We start from the raw sequence: 24,494 nt of genomic DNA, 5'->3' as shown, positions 1-24,494 counted from the left end.
CATTCACGGCCACCACAGCCTCGACCTGCTGGGCTCCTGTGATCTTTCTGCCTCAGTCTTCCAAGTAGCTGGAACTACAGGCATGTGCTATCATGTCCAGATAACTTTTTTTTTTTTTGAGTTGGAGTATCACTCTGTCACCCAGACTGGAGTGCAGTGGCCACTCCTGCCACTGTAGCCTCGACCTGCTGGGCTCCAGCGATCCTTCTGCCTCAGCCTTCCAAGGAGCTGGAACTACAGGTGCGCGCTACCATGCCTGGCTGATTTTTTGATTTATTGTAGAGATGAGGTCTCGCCAAGTTGCCCAGGCGGGTCTTGAACCCGCGGGCTCAGGCAATCCACTCACCTCAGCCTCCCAAAAGCGCAGGATTACAGGCTGAGCCACTGAGCCCAGCTTACTGCTCTTTTCAATTAGAAAAATAAACTGATCATGAGCATGAATGGACATGCTGCTTCAACAGATAAACCCCCTGGGAATAGCTGGTCATTTAAAAATGAATTGGATGAGAATGTAAAGTTTCTGTTGTGTAAAAGTTCAGTCATTTCAAGACTAAAATCGTTTCAGAAAAGCATGAAACATCCTTTGAGAAGGCTTGATTATTTCATATTGGTTGTGGCTCTTTAAAAATGGCAGCATTTCATGCCTTCTGCAGAGTACATACGGAAAGAATTTTCCCATTGAACATGGATCGTTCAGGAAATAAAGAAAAAAACACGATACAACATGCATTTCTGTAACATGCAGTATTTGGGCACTAGCAGGTGCTCTCATCATCTTGGGGCTGATGGTTGCAGAAAGGGACGAGTGTCTATTTAAAATTTAAAACAGGGACCTCATTTCAAAGTTGATTTTGCTGAACTACCGAGAAGCCCTAGAAATCCAGGGTGTGCAAGAAGAAAACTGTCTCCCAGCGCGTGAATTGTACCCCACCTTCTGTGATGAACGCCACGGGTCAAGCGTCCACGCTCGTGGCCAGCCAGGGCAGCCTGGTTCCAGCCCTGACTACAGCAGGCGGTGGTCCCCGCCAGAGAGCCCATTAGGACTCACCTGCCAGGAGCCTTCTGCCCCCGACTGGGCCCCGCGCAAGCTGAGCATTTTGCTGTGACTCAGGCCCTCAGTCTTATGCCACCCCCAGGCCAAGAGCCCCAGAAGATCCCTGAACTGCGCTGGAAGTCCTTGGGCTGGGCCTGCCTCCCCTGCAGGCAGCCTGGGACTGGAGACAAGTGCGCGTGCGGTGGGTTACCTGGATGGACCCCCTGCCCCCCCGTTGGTGCTTCATGGAGGCTCAGTGGCTCTGAAGCAGCTCCTCCCAGCAGATGGGCTGTGAGAACACCTCCCGCTCCAGCCAGAGCTCATAGGAGTAGTGGAAGTCTTCAGGCAGGTCCAGCTTCTGGCCCAGCACGCTCTGCAGGCAGTTATCCACTGGGGAGAACTCCGAGTCCTGCGGCCTGTCGTACCGGCGGCTGTTGAAGGCCTCGATGTTGGCCCTCAAGGTGCACTCTTCCGCTTGGAAGTCCCATGGCCTGGCATCGATGTCTGTGTTGGGACAGAGGAAGAAAAAGATACAATCACTGAGGCCCCCGCTCCCCGCCACGGAGCGCCTCTGTGGGGCTCCAGCAACAAAACGGCTCAGAATTCCCTTTTTATGTACTAAATATACAGGCAGCATGTTAACACAGTGGCTTAAGAATATAGGCTGGGCGCCCTGGCTCACACCTGCAATCTCAGCACTTTGGGAGACAGCAGCGAGAGGACTGCCTGAGTCCAGGGGTTCGAGACCAGCCTAGGCAACTTGGTGAGACCTCATCTCTACAATAAATCAAAAAAATTATCTGCGCCTTTGGGAAGCTGAGGTGAGTGGACTGTCTGAGCCCGCAGGTTCGAGACCCGCCTGGGCAACTTGGCAAGACCTCATCTCTACAATAAATCAAAAATTAGCCGGGCGTGGTAGTGCGTGCCTGTAGTTCCAGCTACTTGGAAGGCTGAGGCGGAAGGATTGCCGGAGCCCAGCAGGTCAAGGCTGCGGTGGCTGGGAGCAGCCACTGCACTCCAGTCTGGGCGACAGAGTGAGAATCCAACTCAAAAAAACCCACAAAAACCTTGAAGTCAACAATGACAGCCCAAGAAGCTGTGAAAAAAAAAAATTAGTCAGGCATGGTGGTGCACACCTGTAGTTGGAAGGCTGAGGCAGAAGGATTGCCTGAGCCCGGGAGGTCGAGGCTGCAGTGGCTGTGAGCATGCCACTACACTCCAGCCTGGGCATTAGAGTGAGACTACAAGACTATGACTGGGGAAGAAAACAAACACACACACTCATATATATATAAGCTTATATATGCAGAAACTATCTTTGGGTGGTCTATCTTTGATGCAACTTTCCCTAAAGGTTCAGCGTTTCCCATGTGAATGGAATCACCAGCTTTCGAGGAATCAGGAGCACGAGGGACACAACGTGGGGAACCAGAATGGACAGATTCCTGGACTATCCCTATTCCTTGGACACTCCCTCAGCATTCGACACATCTGGGTGTCAGCTTCTTCTGGGTGGAGGCTTCCGTGGAGGTAAAAGCAGAACACGGACCACCTGCTTTGCTGCTGTTCACTTAACCACTTCAGGGCTAGAGATAATTTCCCAGATCACCTGTGTCCTACCTCAATAGTTTATAATAAGGAAGTGTAGTTTGAGCTCACAATGGCAGTAACCACAGATATGCCATCTGTAGGAAAAAACTTTTTTTTTTAGAAGGAGTTTCACTCTGTCGCCCGGGCTGGAGTGCAGTGGTGTGCTCACAGCCAACACAGCCTCGACCTGCTGGGCTCAGGTGATCCTTCTGCCTCAGCCTTCCAAGTAGCTGGAACCACAGGCGTGTGCCACCGTGCCCAGCTAATTTTTTTTTTTTCTGATTTATTGTAGAGATGAGGTCTCACCAAGTAGGCCAGGCTGGTCTTGAACCTGTGGACTCAGGCAATCCTCTCGCCTCCACCTCCCAAAATGCTGGGATTACAGGTGTGAGCCACCACCCAGCTGTACTTTATGACTTCTAGTAGAAGTTGCATCCTGGCTTGTTATGTGCCCATCATTATTTCCCTTAGTTCTCTAAACTCTTTTTTTTGAAGCAAAAACACAGCCCCCCACTACCACAAATTATGCAGCTGAGTTTCCCACATTTGGGGAAATTACGGTAGTCAGCACTTCCAGAATGCAATGGACAAGGCTTGGCCTGGAATAATCACCCTCGTGGTCATGGCACCCTGTGGCCAGACAGGTAAGGATGGTTCTCTAAAGCCTTTACTGCAGCATCCTCTAAATTTCAAGCTGGTTACAAATCCAGCAAAGACAAGTCATGAGTCACCTTACTAAAACTCTCTAATAAGATTATGGGAATAATGGTCAAATCCCACTGTGTAGCAAATGCAATACAATGAAAAAGCTCTCCAAAACAAATTTTTCCAAACTCTGGTCAATCTTAGAATAAATTCTGGTAGGTACCATGCCTGCTGCTGTGAGGTAATATGCAGTTCCCAGCATCGCCTGGGATGTACTACAGCCAGAAAGGTTTAAAACGAATTCATCAAACTTTCAGATCTAACTTTAAGTTCACAGGCAATATCATAAGGTAAATTACGCCACACACAAATCCAGAAGGCGGGTATTCTGTAGGACAACTGGCCTAGTTCTTCAAGTCATTAGTATTATAGGGAAAAAAAGACTACAAGATTCAAAATGAATTAATGTACATAACAACTAGATGCAATTTGTGATCCCGGATTGGATTCTGACTTGGAAAATATAGCTATAAAGAACATTTTGGTAGATAATGAAAATGTGGTCTATATATACTATGGAATACTGTTCAGCCATGAAAAGGAATGAAAGAAAATGTCTTTTGCGGCCACTTGGATGGAACTGGAGACCATCACCCTAAATGAAGTAATGCAGGAACAGAAAATCAAATGCCACGTTCTCACTTATAAATGGGAGCTAAACTAAGGAACTGAAAAGGCACAGAGAATGGATAACAGATACTGGAGACTCAGGAAAAGGAGAGGGGTGGGGAGAAAAAAATCACCTGTCAAATACAGTGTACTCAGGTGGGGTGGAGGGTACATGTGAAACCCAGACTTCTTTGCTGCTATACAGTGCAGCCAGGTAACCAAAAGTCATTTGAACCCCCTAAAGTCATTAAAATAAAAATTTTTTTAAATTTTAAAAAGAAAAAAATTGTAAAAAGAACATTTTGGGACAACTGAAGAATTCTGAATATGAACTTTATTAAATGAAAATGTACTGACATGGATAAGTAGCGATAATGTCAACTGAGAAAATAAAATTATAAAATAGCATCTATAATTTGCTTTCATTGTAATAAAGTATTTATTATTATGTATAGACAAAAATCTGGATGAATGTACAATAAAATGTTAACGGCAATCTCTGGATGGTGCAAATATGGCATAAATATGATACTACAGTAAAATGTTTGCTTGTTTGTATTTTCTATTTTTTCTAACTGCTTTGTAATAATAAAAAGCTATTTTAAGTTAAAAAATATTTTGAAGCCGGGCTCGGTGGCTCAGCCTGCAATCCTGTGCTTTGGGAGGCTGAGGTGAGTGGATTGCCTGAGCCCGCAGGTTGGAGACCCACCTGAGCCACTTGGCGAGACCTCATCTCTGCAATAAATCAAAAACTAGCCGAGCGTGGTAGCGCGCGCCTGTAGTTCCAGCTACTTGGAAGGCTGAGGCGGAAGGATCGCTGGAGCCCAGCAGGTCGAGGCTGCGGTGGCCGGGAGCGGCCACTGCACTCCAGTCTGGGCGACAGAGTGAGACTCCAACACACACACACACACACAATTTTGAAAGCTGTCATTTAAAATAATGTTTTGTTCTGTTCCACTGATGTTCTCAGGAAAAAATGTTTTGGAAGGGTCATTCTCCATTGTTTTATAAGATGAATTTTCATTGTTTCCATAGGACAGGCTACGTATTAGAATTTGGGGTGCTGCCTCAAAGTTGGATGTATCAGTTCCTGACCTATAATCACTATTTCTTACCTAAAACATGGAATAATTCATGCCAAGAGAGCAGAGATCAGCACCCCACTCACGGCCGGAAGTCCAGCGTCCCAGACACTCGCGGCCGGAAGTCCAGCGTCCCAGACACTCGCGGCCGGAAGTCCAGCACCCCAGACACTCACCGTTCCCGTAGGCCCAGTCGTCGTTCATGCGGTGACGCACTTTCTGGTAAATGGCCGACATGGTCTTCATGTTGCTTTTCCTCCACTGGCGCCCCAGGTACTTGGTCTGTATCTTCAGCAGCTTCAGGACGTAAAGCTGCAGCATGGCCTGTTTGACCTTGAGGGCCCGCTTTAAGATGGGAGCCGATTTAAATACCACCAGCATCTGCCCATGGAGAGAGGGGTGGGGTACAGGAGGCAGGAAAGGTCTCGGGCTTCCGGAATTTTCAGTTCACAGACAAACCTAGCTGGCCTCGAAACCCCTGAGGCTTTTGGGACTCCATGGTGCAGGCTCAACTTTGGTTCAGTCTCCAAAAATATGGAGGGAACTAGTCTACTCATATTTCAAGATTCAAAGATTCTGATATCCAGACGCTTGGGGCAAAGTGGAAAGACAGTCTTGGCAGCCACATGTCTCATTTCCACTGTTACCAGTTTCTTGTGTATCATCTAGAGATTCTTCTGTATGTGTATATATTACTTTTGGTTTTTTAACACAAATGATGGCCGACCATGCTGCTCCATCCCTTCTTTTTTATTGACAGTGTATCCTGATAATTATTCCATATGTATGTAGAACTGCCTCATTCCTTTGATGGTTGCATAATGTTTACCATAAGAACATATCATCATTTATTCAACAAGGTGGTCCTGCATTAATGTGCTGCTGTGTTGTTGCTAGTCTTTATTACAAACAACACTGCAAGGAGTGATCTCGGATTGCATCACCTGGGATGTGTGACTGTGATCTACAAGGCACTGCTCACTTCCCTGCTAAGCTGCCTCTGGGAGGGCCTATACTGAGCTCCCCAAAAATAAATGGGCTGAGGGAGAACACAACATCAGTAAGGGTACCTGATTTCAAACCAGGTAAAGTGGGGACCGAAGGGAGACCCAAACTTTACCTGTACGGTGTGTCCAGGTATACCTAATGCTGAATTGTACCCGATAGCTTTAAAGTAAAAAATATATATATATAAAAGAAGAGGCCAGGCTTGGTGGCTCAGCCTGTAATCCCAGCACTTTGGGAGGCCAAGGCCAGTGGATTGCCTGAGCCCATAGGTTTGAGACCAGCCCAGCAACTTGGCGAGACCTCGTCTCTACAATAAAAAAAAAAAAATTAGTCGGGTACAGTAGTGCACGCCTCTAGTTCTGGCTACTTGGAAGGCTGAGGTGGAAGGATCACCAGAGCCCAGCAGGTTGATGCTGGGGTGGCTGTGAGAGTGCCACTGTACTTCAGCCTAGGCGACAGAGTGAGGCTCCAACTCAAAAAAAAAAAAAAAAAAAAGAAAAGAAAAGAAATGGGCTGGCATGTAATCATCTAATACAGAACGAGCTCCCAGATGAGGAGACAGTGAATCTTAAGTACTGTACAGTGTCTGTACAGCTCACACAGCACAGTCCACAAACGCCTCCTTGGTATTTTAAAATGTCAGTCAGGTGGACATCTCCATGACCCGAAGCCCCACTTACCATGGTTCTGGAATGCTTCCATTTGGTCAGTTTGTTGAGCAGCCTCAGGAGGTTGATGCAGGAAAAGAGGTTCCTCCAGCAGAACTGGTGGTTGTCACCAGCTTCCTGTATGGGGAACATCCACCATTACTGCCACACCACAGAAGCCTGGCAGGCATGTGGGTCAGTTCAGGGGAGGCCTTCTGGCCTGGAGTGCTACCTCTTCCCCTTCCTGCTCTTCACACACTGAGCTCTCAGACCCTCTCAGCTGCCAGTCCTGGGAGACTCTTTACTGAGAACAAGTGTTTAAAAGATGATACGTGAACACTGGAACTGGATGCAAGCAAGCTTTTCCATACTGCTTATTGCTTTATAATCAGAAGAGAGATGATAGAATTTTACCCCTGTATACAGGTACCTTGCACTTATTTAGCCATGTTTATAATTTCTAGGAGTTAGGCCTCATTCTAGTAGATTTTAAACTATGGTGGATGGCTCCAATATTTATTACGGTTGAATTTTAAAAAATCAACACCCACTATCCTTTATCAAATTCTGTTACAAGCAGATGCTTAATTCTTCAGCATGGAAGAAAAATGGCAGATGGTTTATTCTAACCAGGTGTTTTTCTTATATATTTCTTGAAAGCTTGTGAGCACCTAACCACAGATAACAGATGGTTGTCAGAGCAGAAACAGGTATCTACTCATAGAAACACTTTTCAGGGATAAAAATAAGAATCCTTATGTGATTTTTGGGGCCTGCAACTACACAGTTGTGTCAGAAGCTGTACAAATCAATGAGCATACATGAGAGCCAAGTGACATCTTAGAGATCCTCACGTCTGTAGTGGTGGGAGAGTGCAGGAGTGGAGCACATGGGGATGTGAGCTTCCGTCTGGTGAACGGAAATCAGCTCCTCCTCCCCAAAACAATTTGAAGTAAGACAGGTGCATATCTAGGGTGGAATAAACATCTGGGATTTTTGAGGACACGAGGCTTTCCTGATACCTAATACCAAGGGCCAAATAGTTTCAGGGAAACTTTTTATTTAGAATTATTTAGAAATAAAATCCTTCTTTCTGTAGTAAGTGTTCAGTATTATAGTTAGACTTTCCCCTCTGTTTCCTGTAAAGAGGTTGAACCAGCTGATCTTGAGGATTGCTTCAGCTCTGACCATTCCCTGATTTTGTGATTTACTCGATTTTCTCCAGTTGAAAGAAACTGCCTCGTTCTTTTTAATGGTCACATAATAGTCTAAAGCTATACCATCATTTATTTTACCAGTTGGGTAATGGGCATTTAGGTTGTTTCCGGTCTTTCATTATTACAAACAATGCTGCAATGAAAAGCCTCTGATTGAGTCATCTGGGAGGTGTGACTGTGCCGTAAATAACACTGCTCCCACCCCACCAGAGCTGCTCTAAGGGAGGGTTCTTATTTAGCTCCCTGAAAAGAAATGGGATGGGGAGTAATCGAGTGAAGTTTTAAAGGTGAAATCCTGTTTGTTTGTTTGTTTTTTTGAGTCAGACAATGGACTCAGATGGGCCCAGGAGGAATGAAGTGTTTCCTCCTTCTGGACAGAGGAAGTCAGGTTGACTAGAGTCTGGGCACTAGAGGGGGCTTGGCTGTTCTAGTTCAATTCTGTCAGCCACAGAAGCAAAGACTGAAGCCCGGAGAAGGGTTGAGGCTGTCCAGGGTCGCATGGAGCGCCCACTTCCTGAATGGAGGCCCATCTTGGTTTAGTGTCCGCGTTCTACCCGTCCTGCAGGAATCCAAGACATGGAAGGTGGCTCTCAAGAGAATGGGGCTTGGGCTCTGCCTTTGGAGATCCTTGGGGACCTAATGGTAGAGAAACCCTTTCTTAAGTAATTCTTTCTACTGTAATTCTTGCTTCAAACCAGAAGAGATCAGTTTACAGGAAAAACAACAATAACAAAACAGGATTTCTGCCTTAACGTGGAGCTCAGTCCCCTGAATAGCTGGGACTACAGGCATATGCCTCCACATCTAATCAGTCAGCCTCTGATTAGACTGAGCCTTTGAAGGAATGCTGAGTGTGAGATCCAGCACCATGTCTCCAGCCACCTCGACAGCCCACTGAGTCCCTACGTGACAAACCAGCTCTGCACTGAGACATCAAAAGTATTAATATCAGCCAGGCATGGTAGCTCACGCCTGTAATTCTAGCACTTTGGGAGGCCAAGGCAAGAGGACTGCCTGAACCCAGGGGTTTGCAACCAGCCCAGGCAACTTGGCAAGACGCGTCTCTACAATAAATTTAAAAATTAGCTGGGCGTGATGGTGCATGCTTGTAGTTCCAGCTATTTGGAAGACTGAGGCGGAAGGATCACCTGAGCCCAGTGGGTCGAGGCTGTGGTGGCCATGAGCATGCTGCTGCACTCCAGCCTGGACAACAGAGTGAGACTCCGACTCAAAAAAAATTATTAACATTAACTTGGTTGTTTTATAATGAATCTAAGAGAATTTTATAGCCCAAGGAAAGTTGAATGCTCATCTAATGGCCTAGCCTCTCTTTCTTACTTTTTTTTTTGAGTTGGAGTCTCACTCTGTTGCCCAGACTGGAGTGCAGTGGCACGCTCCCGGTCACCGCAGCCTCAACCTGTTGGGCTCCAGCAATCCTTCCGCTTCAGCCTTCCATGTAGCTGGAACTACAGGTGCACACTACCACGCCCGGCTAATTTTTTTGATTTATTGTAGAGATGAGGTCTTGCCAAGTTGCCTGGGTGGGTCTCGAACCCGCAGGCTCAGGCAATCCACTTGCCTCGGCCTCCCAAAGTGCTGGGATTACAGGCTGAGCCACTGAGCCAGGCCTCTCTTACTTTTATAGATGGTGTTTCCTGGCCTCAGGAAGGCTGCCAAGCTGTGGTTGTTGTCTTTTCTATGTTAGTCTGTTTTTTTGCTTTGTGCTTTGGTCTTCCACACCACATCAGTCCTGCATTTATCTGAAACTTTTCCAGAAACATCTGCTAGGTCTTCAATGTTCACTTATGAAAAACTCACAGCAATAGCTCGCTCTTTTGGTCCACTTCTTGAGTATGATTCACATAACGGAAACAAAGTCCTATTTTTATTTTAGATTTTCTTCTCCCACATGATTATAGAATAATCGAATCCTCTTATCACACAGGTTTCTGAGAAGACCCCGCTCGATGATCATAGGGAGAGCAACAGTTCTCAGTGAAATGAGGAGTCAGGAGGATGGCGTGAAGGACATTTCAAGGCTGTTTGGAGAACTCCAGCCAACAGCATGTCTGAACAGTCACCCCGAGACTCTGGTCTCCTCAAGAACCCATCACAGAAGCAGTGACCAACAGGACAGTGGACACAGTGCTAAAAGGAGTTCATCCATCTGTATCAACTCCTCATGGAAAATGGATCTCTACCTGTGTATTCACGTCATAGCTCCCGAATACATGGGTGTTTCCTTATAAATTGTATGTGCATTGTTGTAATAACAACGCACATTTATTATCATAAATATGAAGAGTAAAAAATTAATACATATAAAAGAACAAATATTTTCCATCCCCCAGAGCATGGTCTTGCATGTCTCACGTTTCAGACCGCAGCTCTAAACAGACACTGAGCACTCTAGATGTGTGCAGAGACCACAGCCACTGTCTTCTCTGGCAATCTCCTTCCAAAGACCATACTTGATTTCCATGTTATTACATTCACACGTTAACCATCCTTCACAAAGTGTTTTTTTGTTGTTTTTGGTTATTTTTTGTTTCTGAGACAAAGTTTTACTCTGTCTTCCAGGCTGGAGTACAGTAGTATAGTCATGGCTCACTGCAGCCTCAGCCTCCTGGGCTTGAGTGATCTCCCTGCCTCAGTCCCCTGAGTAACTGGGACTACAGGCATATGCCTCCACATCTAGCTAAGTTTTTTTTTTTTTTTTGAGTTGGAGTCTCACTCTGTCACCCAGACTGGAGAGCAGTGGCCGCTCCCGGCCACCGCAGCCTCGACCCGCTGGGCTCTGGCGATCCTTCCGCCTCAGCCTTCCAAGTAGCCGGAATTACAGGTGCGCGCTACCACGCCCGGCTAATTTTTGATTTTATTGTAGAGATGAGGTCTCGCCTGCCCAAGCGGGTCTCGAACCCGCGGGCTCAGGCAATCCATCTACCTCAGCCTCCCAAAGGCGCGGGATTACAGGCTGAGCCATCGAGACCGGCTTCTAGCTAAGTTTTAAAAGATGGGATCTTACTAAGTTGTCCAGGCTGCTTTCAAACTCCTGGCCTCTAGTGGTCCCCTGCCTTGGCCTTCCAAATTGCTGAGATTACAGGCATAAGTGCCCACACCCAGCCCATCCTTCATTTAAGTTTGGAATTTTTTTTTTTGAGTTAGAGTCTCACTCTGTCTTCCAGGGTGGAGTTCAGTGGCATGCTCGTGGCCACCGTAGCCTCGACCTGCTGGGCTCAGGCAATTCTTCCGCCTCAGACTTCCAAATAGGTACATGCCACTGCACCCGGCTAATTTTTTGATTTATTGTAGAGACGAGGTCTCACCAAGTTGTCCAGGCTGGTCGCAAACCCATGGGCTCAGGCAGTCTTCTCACCTCAGCCTCCCAAAGTGCTGGGATTATAGGTGTGAGCCACCGCACCTGGCCCAAGTTTGGAACTTAATTTTTTTCTAGCTTAGTGGATTAAATTTGAATATAGAAAGCTTTTTAGCCTTCTCAGACCAGGTGGGTGGCGAAACTGCTCAGTACATGGGTGAGAACAGCCTATCCAAAGCAAGTCATTTTGACAAACTAGGAAGACTTCAGAAATGAGCATGCCATCCACTTGAATTTTATTTTGTGTTCATTCTGCTGTGCAGCTACAGTTCCACATGAAGCTGAATTGAATTCGGTTCAAATTCCAGAAACTGAAAAAATATGAATCAAGACCACATCACAGTAGTAATTCTACTCCTAGGAATCGATTTTAAGGAAATCAGAGGTGCGGTCCAAGACTCATGTGAAGGATGCTCCTTTTGGACTTATATAAGGACAAATAAATAGGTGTCCAACAATAGTAGAAAATAATTACTTTTAAAAGATGAGGTAGCGGAATATAATGTGTGGCTATTAAAAATTATGTCCTCAAGGATGCTTAATAAAATCATATTGTGAGCAACTTGGATGGACTTAGAGTCTATAATGCTCAGGGATCTATCACAGAAGCAAAGATCTGACATGTTCTCACTCATAAGTGGACCTTGAACAATTACCATAATAATTAAGAAAGGGAACACCCGGGGGGGGGGCACCTCATCAACAAAGGTACCTGCATAATGATTATTTGTATATCTGACCCTGAATTGTACTCTACAGTTTAAAACTAAATTCAAAAAAATCATATTGTGAACATTTAAACTTCACTATCAAGTGAAACAAATATATAAAGTCTTAATTTTGTCAATGTTTTTTATATAGGTGAGTGAATACATATATAATAATTGCAGCAAAATACTAATAGCAGGCTGGGCATGATGGCTTACGTCTATATCCCAGCACTTTGGGACACCAAGACGGGAGGATCAGTTGAGGCCTGGAGCTCAAGACCAGCCTGGGCAACATAGTGAAACTCCATCTCTACAAAAGATTTTTAAAAAAACTAGCCAGGCACAGTGGTTCACACGTGGAGTAACAGTTACGTGGGTTACGTGGGAGGCTGAAGTGGGAGGATCGCTTGAGCCAAAGAGTTCGAGGCTGCAGTGAGCTAGGATCGTGTAATTCCATGCTAGCCTTGGCAACGGAGTGAGACCCTGTCTCTGTCTCTCTCTTTTTTTTTTTTAGTTGGAGTCTCACTCTGTCACCCAGGCTGGAATGCAGTGGCACACTCATGGCCACCCCAGCGTTGACCTGCTGGGTTCAGGCAATACCTCTGCCTCAGCCTTCCAAGTAGCCAGAACTACAGGTACACGCTACCACACCTGGCTAATTTTTTGATTTTTATTGTAGAGACGAGGTATCATCATGTTGTCCAGGCTGGTCGTGAACCTGTGGGGACCCTGTCTCTTTAAAAAATATATGTGTGTGTGTGTGTGTGTGTGTGTGTGTGTGTGTGTGTGTGTGTGTGTGTGTGTGTATGTGTGTATACAACTATATACATATAAACTGGTTATATGTAAGTAGTATTTTTATTTCCTTCTCCATAATTTTCTGTAATTTTCTGCAATATATAGGTTATTGATTTTATAATCAGAAAATAAACTTGAAATGTTATTTAAAGAAAATCCTATAAACTTAAACAGCCATTACATTTTTTTGTGCTTGCAATTTGTTGAACCTGAAAAATAAATACATCCTACTCGTATAAACATTTGTCTTTTTCTGGGTACAGAAGTCACCAGTTTTGATAAACAAACCATGAATATACTGAGAACCTATGTGGAGTAAACTTAATAGTTACTGAAGTCCATGATTGGGCTCAGGGAAGCACTGAAGTTCAAGAAAACCAACAAAAAAGTCTGTGGTTACTAAATTATACCACTAGGTGCCGCTATTGCTCCACAGAAAGGAGTAAACACCTGGCATGACCTCTTTTTGCCTCCAGTGTACTGGAGTGGTATACTTAGATTTTTTTAAATTTAAGAATAGATACGCTTTCACTCTTGGATAATAATATAGTCTTCTTAGAAAGCATGATCATCATTTCAATATTTTAATGCTCATATCCCAGAAGCCAAGTGGCAGAGTTGTGAAAGTATGGTTTCAAAAGTAACGTTTTCTGTCAATTCCTGTGGGGTTCAGTGGGGTTGGAATTGAGAATAGAGAACACATTATATATCAAGAAACAGATTCAGCCGGGCTCGGTGGCTCAGCCTGTAATCCCGCGCCTTGGGAGGCTGAGATGAGTGGATTGCTTGAGCCTGTGGGTTTGAGACCCCACCTGGGCAACTTGGTGAGACCTCATCTCTGCAATTAAAAAAAAAAAAATGAACCGGGCGTGGTAGCACGCGCCTGTAGTTCCAGCTACTTGAAAGGCTGAGGCGGAAGGATTGCCAGAGCCCAGCAAGTGGAAGCTGCGGTGGCCGGGAGCAGCCACTGCACTCCAGTCTGGGCCACAGAGTGAGACTCCAACTCAAAAAAAAAAGAAACAGGCCGGGCTCGGTGGCTCAGCCTGTAATCCCGCGCCTTTGGGAGGCTGAGGTGAGTGGATGGCCTGAGCCCGTGGGTTTGAGACCCGCCTGGGCAGCGAGACCTTATCTCTACAATAAATCAAATAATCAGCCAGGCGTGGTAGCGCACGCCTGTAATTCCGGTTACTCGGAAAGCCGAGGCAGAAGGATCGCCGGAGCCCAGCAGGTCGAAGCTGCGGTGGCCGGGAATGGCCACTGCACTCCAGTCTGGGTGACAAAGTGAGACTCCAACTCGAAAAAAAAAAAGAAACAGATTCAGGCCATAAAAGTTGACTTTATATTGTGAAATACCCTACTAATAGACGTTGAATGCTTTTGTGCACTCCTGTTTCTGTGGAAAATGTATTTTTTAACTCTGAATGGCAGGGATGCCTGTCTCTTTTCTGACTGCGACTTTGAACTGTAAGGTCTTGGCATTTATGTAACTTCTCCATCAATAAAATAGAAATACATATGTCATAAAGTAGTTTTAAAGATTGAATAAAAAGACATAGAGAGAGAATTTATTACTTCTCTGTAGGAGTAAAAAGCTTCTAACTTCTTTGGCTGCTGAGATCACATCTAAATAAGACAGGGAATCTCTCTGTCCCAGGCAAAATGGGGTGTTAGTCCAGGCATGGTGTCTCACACCTGTAATCCCAGCCATTTGGGCGGTGGAGGTGAAAGGACTACTCAAGCCCAAGGTTCAAGAACAACCTTGGGCAACTTGGCAAGACCTTGTCTCTATAATAAATTTAAAAAATAGCTGGGTGTGGTGGCATATACCTGTGGTTCCAGCTACTTGGGAGTCTAAGGCAAAAGGATAGCCTGAGTCCAGCAGGTCGAGGCTGCAGTGGCCATGACTGTACCACTGCACTCCATCCTGGGCAAGAGAGTGAGATGCTGACTCAAAAAAAATAAAGGGGGGGTTTAGATTTGGTGTTTCAGGACATTGGCCTTTTGATCCATGTCTAATTCAGGGTCTGTCACATGAGGATGGGCCATGACAAGTCACTCCACTCACTAGACCCTCAGGCTTCTCATCTTTGAAATAAGGGGCCGGGTCAAGTGGCTCTTCAGTCCCCTCCAGCTGAGAATCCTGCGGTTCTATAAAACCTGTATCACAGAAGGTATCCTTCAATTTTTGCATAATATGCTTTTCTGACAACAATGTGCAGAAATTACAGTTGGGGACAAAGGGTTGTAGTACCTCTGGGTACCATCATTCAATCATGTGGCATTTATTGAGCTCTTCAGTGATCAGACATTGTGTTAGACTCTGGGGATATAAACATGATGAAACTATAACTTCCTTCAAGAAGTTTACAGGCTGGGTGCAGTGGCTCATGCCTGTAATCCCAACAATTTGGGAGGCTGAGGCAAGAGGATTGCTTGAGCCCTGGAGTTTGAGACCAGCCTGGGCAACACAGCAAGACCTCGCCTCTACAAAAAACAAACAAACAAACAACAACAACAAAAAAAGCATAGCTGGGCATGGTGGTGTGTGCCTGTAGTCCTGGCTGCTCAGGAGGCTGAAACAGAAGGATCACCTGACCCCAGGAGGTTGAGGCTGAGTGAGAAGTGATTGTGCCACTGCGCTCCAGCCTGGATGACAGAGTGAGATGCTGACCGAAAAAAAGCGCACAAATTGAGAAGCAGATATAAATAAATATGACAGCGCAGCGGGTTGAAGGTGTAGGCTGTGCATCTAAAGAGGTATGGTGATACATGGTGAGGTGGATGCCGTGTCCTTAACATGCTGGCGGTCAGTGGCTTTGTGGAATTCTGGGTAACGCTGAGTGATTTTAAGATTTACCTAGAGCTGTTTCAAGATGAGAAACTTTCTAGCCTTTTCTTCTGTGGCTACATTGACTTTTGCCTCAGAGAGACTTAGACTAGGTATTTTCTGACATACGCACTCCTGGGTTTTAGAACCTGTATTAAAATAAGAAGCGAACTGTCTGCAGCAATAGAAAGAAGAAAGATGACTGCTGATGCTAGCCCAGAAGAGGTTCTCCTGCCATTTAGCATAGATATTCACCTCACATTCACCCCTTATCACTCTACACTCCCTCTCCTCAGTGTTTTCAATGGCCCTCTCTGCAAAGCACCACATTCAGCTTTTCTGAGTCTTTCTCCCCTGGGTCAGGAGCTCGAAACCCCTCCTGCCTCCACGCTCTTGCCAGTATGCCTTCACTTATCTGACACTCCCAAACCAGGGTATGAAGGGGCTGGAGGAGAAATGGAGAACAAATGCCAACCTCTGCCCCCTGGCAGTTTCCAATGCCACCACGTCCCCTCTGCTTACCAGGCTCTCGGTGGTAAGCTCCGGCAACTCCTGGATGGCACAGCAAGGATAGTCCAGGACCGAGATGCTGCAAGGCGCAGAGATGAGGACAGGCTTTAGGTGAATGGCAACAGCGGGAGGTGGCTGTGTCTGGGAAGGGCAGGAGTTATTCCTTTGTGGTAGGCCCCAGCCACCTCTCAAATCACTGAGCGACCTCAGCCGGGATCGAGGGCTCTGGTGCCGGGTGACTATGGCTCTGGTCTCTTTCCCTCAAGTTGTGAGAGGGCCAAAGAATCCTCCAGGCTGGCCCCAGTTTGGCAGATGCAAAAGAGAGTCTCCCTTTCTAATTTACTTATTTATTTTTAGCTCTCCTTGCTTCTTGAAAGGCGTATGTGAAGAGCCGGGCCAGTGGCTCATGCCTGTCATCCCAGCACTTTGGGAGGCCAAAGCGGGAATATTGCCTGAGCCCAGGGTTTTGGGTCCAGTCTGGGCAACATGGCGAGATCAAAAAATTAGCTGGGCGTGGTGGCATGTGCCTGTAGTCCCAGCTACTTGGGAGGGTGAGGCAGGAGGATCGCCTGAGCCCAGCAGGTTGAGGCTGCAGTGGCCATGAGTGTGCTACTGCACTCCAGCCTGGGTGACAAAGTGAGACTCTGACTCAAAAAAAAAGAAGCCTATGTGAAGTTGAGTGCATTTGTGTTTCTGTGTTTAAGGTATGCGTGAAGATAATTGTGCCCAGAGATGCTGCCCAAACCCACCCACTGCATAACAAGCTGAGGACATGGGAATAGAGTGGAGACTCCCCTGCATCTCTCTCCAGGTCCGTCTGAGAGCTGGGAGTCCTGGGGAGGGATCACAAGAGCCACTCCTAAGGGAAGGGTGGGCCAGGGCCGGCCTCTTGCAGAAGGAGGCCCAGGGGTGCAGGGGATCCAGGGGCGTAGGTGTGAGTGGAGGGGGGGAGGCGCCGTGTGATGGCAGGGACCCGGCTATACAGCAAATGACAGTCCTTTCACATCTCCCTTCTTCATTGGTTGATACAAAATCTGGACTAGCTAATCTCTAATGCCTCTTTGGTTCCAACACTCCATGAGGTTTTGAACACCAGCCCATCTGAACAAGTGCAGGGGAAATGGGTGAAGGATGTTGGCAAAGCAGGGGCTGTGAGGCCGAGTACGGCAGTCTTTGGACCCGTGTCTACATTTTATTTATTATTTTTTTAGAAACAGGGTCTTGCTGTATTGTCCAGGCTGGTCTCGAACTCTTGGCCTCAAGCGACCCTCCCACCTCAGCCTCTCAGAGTGCTGGGATTATAGGCGTGAGCCACTGCATCTGGTCTGTCTCTACATTTTAAAAGTCAAAACTTCCAGACAAATAAAGGGCAATAATTTATTTGCCTAGAAATTTTGCCTTTGTCCAGGAAGCCAGACGAAGATAACCTGGGGACCAGGGTAGGAGGAAGGGGTCAGCTTGGGAGACAGCAGTGTGTCTACTGAACGCTGTTCATCGTCTTGGTCCATTCTCGTGGACTCTCCCAGGGCTCTAGTTGTGTGCTGCCCGACTGGGTGAACATCCACCTGCCTATCTACCTCCCGTGACAAAGCTCCAGGGCCAAGGGGTGCTGGTGACCAGGAAATGGGCCGGGAAATCAGCAGTGGATTTTTTCCAACCTCCCAGAGAACTGAATTCTAGTCTCAGGGGGCATAAAAGACATACACACGTATTTAGAGCGTCTAGATTGTGCTAGCCTTGAGGAAGCCATGTGATAACAAGCTGTGAGTGTTCCAAATTCTCAGGGGTCATTCGAAAGCAGAACTCATCGGTAGCCATGAGGGCTGTCTTAGTCAGGCCAGCCTTTGCAAAAGATGTGGATGCCGCCACGCTTCCAATGCCACACGAAACCCAACAACCCTCCCAGTCCAGGCCCCTGGGTGCAGAGGGGCATGTTGCTTCCAGATTCCACGGCTCCAGCCCCGCTGATTGCCCCAGGGATGGCCCTCCAACCCTGGGAGTCTGAAATATGCTCAGGCGAGCGAGACATGTCACACTAGCTCACACAGTCATATTCCACCAAGTGGCCTGAGAAGCTGAAAGCTGGCAGACGTGTCTGGGAGCGAGAACGTGCATGGGGAGGCAGAGGTCTGGGGTCCACACACGGAGGTGAGAGGCATCCTGGGCTCCCACACACAGGCCAGCTGGGGCCAGAGCCGTCTGGCCACCCCAGGGTCCTCGAGACGGTGTGCCTCGTTTCCCTCCAGCAAACTCCTCAGCCAAGCCAGCTGGTCAGGGTCACTCTAACCACATGTTGACAGATAAACACAGGGGCCTGCATGTGCGGTGGCTCCAACACAGTCCGACCCACGTTTTGTTTTCAGACAGCATGTCTGAAGAGCCATTTTGAGGGGTCAGTACATAGGGCTCCACAAAGTTAGGAAAAACCCTCTCTCCAATCCTCCCCCAAAGGGAAGATGTTTAAAGCACTGACATGTACTTAACTAATGCTCATAAAAGTTCTGTGATATAGTCAGAGCAGATATTCTCATTGTCAAGATGAAAGTATGGTGGCTCAGAGGAGCAAAGCGAGCAAATGGCAGATCCAGGTCATAAATCCAGGTCTCCTGCCTCAGGTCCCACGGGTGTGTGTATTTTAAACTGCACACTGTCCAAGCAGTCTGCCTCGCCAGTGGAATTTCAGGCCATGTGACACAAGGGCACACAGCCTCTCCCAGTTGCTCCCTCCCTGGTCACCACAAATAGGAGATTGGCCCTCTCCCTTCTACTTTAGGAACTCTGCCTCTGGTCAGTTTTACTGAGTCACTGGCTTCCAGTTCTTGTGAAAGCGCTAACTAGGAAACCTGGATCTAGCCTGCAGTCCCCAAGTCCCTGCTCGGCTGGCAGAGTGGAAGCTGTCTTTTCACAGAGAAGCCTGTGCTCTGACCTCGCCTCTGATGCTTACTTGAGGGGTCTGGCTAGCGTGTTAATTTCGAGCAAGAAAATTAACCTCTTTGAATTTGTTTCCTAATTGGTAAAACAAGAATAAAACTCACAATAACTCTCAGCCTGCTGAGGAGATTAAATGAAATAATGAACACAAAAATACTTTATTTTTTTAAACTACAAATTGATCTACCTTAAGAGTCTACTTAGTCTTTTTGTGTATTGTTTTTTGAGTCCAGGCCTCACTCTGAGTCTCACTGTGGCCCAGGCTGGAGTGCAATGGGAGGATGAGGCTCATGGAAGCCTCTGCCTCCTAGGCTCAGGTGATCCTTCTGCCTCAGTCTCTCAAGTAGCTGGGACTACAGGTGTGTGTCACAACACCCGGCTGATTTTTTTTGTAGAGATGAGGTCTTGCTATGTTGCCCAGGCTGGTCCCAAACTTTCAGACTCAAATGATCCTCCCACCTCGGCCTCCCAAAGTGCTGGGGTTACAGGTATGAACCACTACACCTGGCCTAAGACTCTTAGTCTTTTTCTTTTTGAGTTGGAGTCTCACTCTGTTGCCCATGCTGGAATGCAGTGGCATGCTCATGGCTACTGCAGCCTCGACCTGCTGGGTTCAGGTGATCCTTTTGCCTCAGTCTTCCAAGTAGCTGGAACTATAGGTATGCGCCACCATGCCCAGCTAATTTTTTTGATTTATTATAGAGATAAGGTTTCACCAAGTTGCCTAGGCTGGTCTTGAACCCCGGGGCTCAGGCAATCCTCTTGCCTCAGCCTCCCAAAGTGCTAGGATTATAGGCTAAGCCACCATGCCTGGCCTTCAAAACTATAAAATACACATTAGCTCTGTGAAGAGGCCAAACCGTATACCCACCGGCTAACACGTCAATGAAATTAAATCGAACAGTGACAGCACTAAGACAGGAGGTACCAAGGACATCAAGAGAACTGAAAGGCTCCAAGACCATCCACAAACAGTTCCCTGAAATAAGCCTGCCCGGAGTCCATACCTGTTTTTGGCGGTGATATATGACAAGATATTTTGATTGAAGAACTTCAGGATCAAGGGGATGCAGTTGGCAAACACCAGATGCTGTGATACATATTCAAACTAAAGGAAAAGACCAGAGTAGAAAGGGCTGCTAATCGGAGAATAGAAAGTAGGTATGAAAACAAGAGGCAGAAGTACAAATCTAACACCCATTCCCGAGACTCGTCACTGTCCGCTGTGCCACCAGCCTTCATGTCTGGGAAATGGGGAGAATCGTCTTCAGTCAGCCTATCCTCCATGGAAGGGACACTCTGCAGTTACATTATAAGCTCCTGACCAAAGCACAAAACAAACAAGCCTGAAAGAAAATCCCCCTAATAGACAGAATTAAAGTGAGGTTCATTCCTAAGCCCAACAAGAAGGGAAGACTCCCTGAGGGAGTCATTTTCCACACCCAACCTCTGGCTCTTAACGCTTCAACTGTGATTGGTACAGCAGGGTCAGGTGCAGCTCATGCCTGGCAACTGTGGGCATCACTGGGTCAGGATAGGGATGGCACACATTAGCCAGATGAATCACTGGGTGCAGGCGCCAGTCCCAGTGTGTTTAGTCTATGCTATTATCCCCGGCACTTGGGCCACCTGTAAGTATTTTAATGAATGAAGGAACAAGAGCCCTCCAGCCAACAGATGCTGCACTGAGAAGTCCAAGATGTCTGACGGGCTACACACTGGAAGGTGGGTCACCATCACTCTCTCTTGGACTGGGATGAGACTTGTGTACAGGAAGGCCTGGTGGGGCAGGGGGCCCTAAGAGCAGTATCATGGGGTCCACTTGAGGAGTACCAACATGGTTCGTCTCCAGATCCAGAAGCCAGTATGCCTGGACAGTACAGAAAGGGGATGGGGAAAGCAGAGAACAGCAGTGTCTTCACCCCCTAGCTCTTCCTGATCACCAAGAAGTGAGTAGTTGAGGCAGCAAGCTAAGCTGCCCTCCACCCGTGTATGTGGTTAGAGGTAGGAGGCAGCTCGAACCAAGTCTACTTCCCTCTTCCTCTCAGTCTTTTCTCCCTGGACACTGACCCAGGGTATTTTCCAAAGGCCCAGATGGAAAAGACAACACATACCTACTATCCACTAATGAGAAACTGCTTTCAGTTTGAGATGTACCAGTGGCGCTGTCAGGATTCACAGACCCTGACACACACTGGCAAGGCCCACCAAGCCCTGCACCAGTCTGGCTGTCCATCCACATGTTGCCCACCAAGAGAGACAAAAGTAAACACATATCCACACTTCTCTGTTTTCTTCCACCAAAAACACTGTCTCCTCTTCACCCTGCTCCTCCCAGCCCCGCTGCTGCTCACCAAATGCTGGCCGAAATGTGTGCACCCAGGACATCCTAACACGCCCAAAGATGTCTTTGAATGTACTAAAGTAGACAAATACCCTGGTTGATAAAGTCATGGACTCAGTCCCTGCAGGAGTCTCCTTGTACTCTAAAGATCTGTTCTTCCTCTTTTCTTTTTTGAATCATAGTCTCACTCTGTCACCCAGGCTGGAGTGCAGTGGCACAATCATGGCTATCACAGTCTCAACCTCCCAGGCTCAGGTGATCCTTCCACCTCAGCCAATGGGACTACAGGTGTACCCATCATGTCCAGCTAATTTTTTGATTTTTTTTTTTTTTTAGCGACGAGTCTAGCCAAGTTGCCTAGGCTGGTCTCAAACTCCTGGGCTCCTCCCCACCTCAACCTCCCAAAGTGCTGGGATTACAGGTGTGAGTCACTACACCCAGCCAGGACCCGTTCTTCTACCAGCAAACTTGAGTCTGACTTCTTAGTAAGAAGTGGGGTGGAGCCTCTGGGAAGGGTGAGAAGCTTCCCCCTCTCCCCATGGCTGCCATCCCCCATGGACAGGAAGCTTCCATCTGCTGCCCTCGTCTCTATATTGTGGCAGTGCCCACAGAATCAAATCCAAACTCCTTAGCATGGCAAACGGTGCTTTCATGGAGAAACAGGTTCTTAACCTCTATTAGCCTTGGTTTCCTCATCTGTGAAATAGGCATTAAAACAGAACTACTCAGTGGGTGGAGAGAATTAAACGAGGTGCCACACAAGCTCTGTCAGGGCACTGCTCTCTGCCAGTCCCTCTGGTTTCAGGTATCATCATGCCCATCTCTTTCCACCCAGACAGGACTCGAGTGTCATTTAATTAGCTTCCACAGGCACTCAGCTCTCTCCTTTCTGAACTTTGCATACAAGCTCTTCTGCTTGAAATATTCCCTGTCCTTCCCTGCTGACTCCACAAACTAGTTAACATCTGTTTCTTTCTTTCTTTCTTTTTTTTTTTTTTATGAGGCTGAGTCTTACTCTGTAGCCCAGGCTGGAGTGCAGTGGCACACTTATGGCCACAGCAGCCTCTACCTGCTGGGCTTAGGTGATGCTTGCACCTCAACCCTCCAAGTAGCTGAAACTACAGGAGTGCACACCACGCCCAGCTTATTTTTTGATTTGTTGTAGAGACAAGGTCTTGCCAGGTTGCCCAGGCTGGACTCAAATCCCTGGGCTCAGGCAATCCTCTCGCCTTGGCCCCCCAAAGTGTTGGGATTACAGGTGTTAGCCACTGTGCCTGGATTACATCTGTTTCTTTTCTTTTCTTTTTTTTGAGTTGGAGTCTCACTCTGTTACCCAGGCTGGAGGGTACTGGCACAGTCCTGGCCACTGCAGCCTCGACCTGCTGGGCTCAGGTAATCCTTCTGCTTCAGCCTTCCAGGTAGCTGGAACTACAGGCACACGCCACCATACCTAGCTTGTTTTTGATTTATTGTAGAGATGAGGTCTTGCCAAGTTGCCCAGGCTGGTCTCGAACCCGAGGGCTCAGGCAGTCCTCTCACCTCAGCCTCCCAAAGTGCTGGGATTATAGGTGTGAGCCACCATGCCTATCCTACATCTCTTTCTTTAGGACTGGGGTCAGAGCCACCTCTTCTCCACCTCGAGTTGGAGTGGGTGTTTCCATAGCAGCCAGTGCTCACTTGGATCTCAGCACCTCTCTCTAAGTGGCTGTTGACACATCTGTATCCTTCATAAGACTTTGAGGCCCTTAAGAGCCAGAACTGTGTGCTATTCAGAATTAGATCTCAAACGCCAGAAAAGTCTTCCATATACAGAAAAGTGTGGTCACATCCCCCTCGCTTTTTGTGAAATGTTGAAGTTCTGTCTTGCATTGTTTCCAGGTGAGCGGGATATTCTCAGGAAGCTAGAACTTCCCAGCCACAACCCTGGGATCCCCTGCACAGGCCACAGACACATTTCCAAGACCGTCCCCACATGCTACACCTTCTGTCTCCCCTGGCATGTGGATTCCCTGAGTGAGGACAGGGAAGAGGTGGAACCCCACAGGCCCCGCCTCCCTCCTTTGAGAGACAGTTCCCCGGGGAATACCGACTACTGAGGATACGCTCCTGGCCGCCCACCTGGTACACGTGGTTGAGTTTGAAGTGTTTGAGGAGCAGCAGGAGCAGGGCGGCAATGCTCTTCACGATGATCTCCTTGTGCCTGTTCACGTCGATGCCCAGCTTCATGCTCTGGAGGACAGTGATGCTACAGTGGGGAGAGGAGGCGTTGGTGTGGAGGGCGGCCTGGGAGGCCACGAGGACCCAGGCATCGGGTGTGATATAGTCTATGCAAGAGCCAGGGCCTGGAAAGTGGACCTTCTGTGCCTGGGAAGCCTCCGCAGTGCCGTGTGAGCCCAATGGGAGGGCTCCACTGGTTTCTTGCTTCCGATTCTCTCAGGGTCAGTACCCCCCTTGGCAATGTCCACCCATATACGTGGGTACCTGGCCATTGCAACGGGTGCCACCCTCAGGTCCTCAGCTCTGAGCTAAAAAAAGAGCAGAGCAAAGAGCCCTGCAAGGGAAAGGGGTTGCTGATGGGGAAGGGGAGATCTTTGGAGACAGTCCCTAGAAGTGTTAGCAGGACGGGCAGGAATAAGAGAGACCCCGCAGAGAAGACAGCAGGGACCCAGCAGTGCCCACCAAAGCACTCACGGCATCTCCTCAGGCAGGACGTCAGCCAGGATGTTGATGGAGTCTGTCTTAGCCTTGGAGGTGGGGGCTGCCGCCAGCAGGATCTTAAGCAGAGCAATCTGGGAAGGAGAAAATGAGGAAATCCACCCCTGGTCACCCCTCAGCAGCTCTAGGGAAAATGTTTTATACCTTTCACTAAGTTCTTTTCTCTGTGACCCAATCTCCCCAGCATCCAGAAGGGTAAACGGTGCCCAGTCCTGGGAGGTCTGCCTGTGAGGCGAAGGAGGAAGCCAAATGGAGCTCATAAGCTGTTCTGTTTCAAGACTGCTCTTTCCAAACCGGGCTCGGTGGCTCAGCCTGTAATCCTGCGCCTTTGGGAGGCTGAGGTGAGTGGATTGTCTGAGCCTGCGGGTTCGAGACCCACCTGGGCAGCGAGA

General features: G+C 47.7%; 1 protein-coding gene across 1 annotated transcript in view; it reads right to left on the bottom strand.

The window, feature by feature from the left end:
* Positions 1-1,286: 1,286 nt before the first annotated feature.
* STRIP2 (striatin interacting protein 2) overlaps positions 1,287-24,494 on the bottom strand; it is a 40,658-nt gene continuing 17,450 nt past the window's right edge. The window contains exons 14-20 of the mRNA XM_008071576.1: positions 24,079-24,176; positions 23,506-23,632; positions 20,051-20,151; positions 16,125-16,191; positions 6,708-6,812; positions 5,196-5,400; positions 1,287-1,537 (exon numbers count right to left, since the gene is read on the bottom strand). Coding sequence (XP_008069767.1) covers positions 1,287-1,537; positions 5,196-5,400; positions 6,708-6,812; positions 16,125-16,191; positions 20,051-20,151; positions 23,506-23,632; positions 24,079-24,176 — 954 coding nt within the window. The remainder of the gene's footprint in view (positions 1,538-5,195; positions 5,401-6,707; positions 6,813-16,124; positions 16,192-20,050; positions 20,152-23,505; positions 23,633-24,078; positions 24,177-24,494) is intronic.

The sequence above is a fragment of the Carlito syrichta genome, unplaced genomic scaffold (assembly GCF_000164805.1).
Source record: "Carlito syrichta isolate Samal-C Ts95f unplaced genomic scaffold, Tarsius_syrichta-2.0.1 Scaffold113510, whole genome shotgun sequence".
Lineage (NCBI taxonomy): Eukaryota > Metazoa > Chordata > Mammalia > Primates > Tarsiidae > Carlito > Carlito syrichta.
The sequence above is the reverse complement of the archived record's forward strand: the minus strand, read 5'-3'. Positions and strand labels throughout refer to the sequence as shown.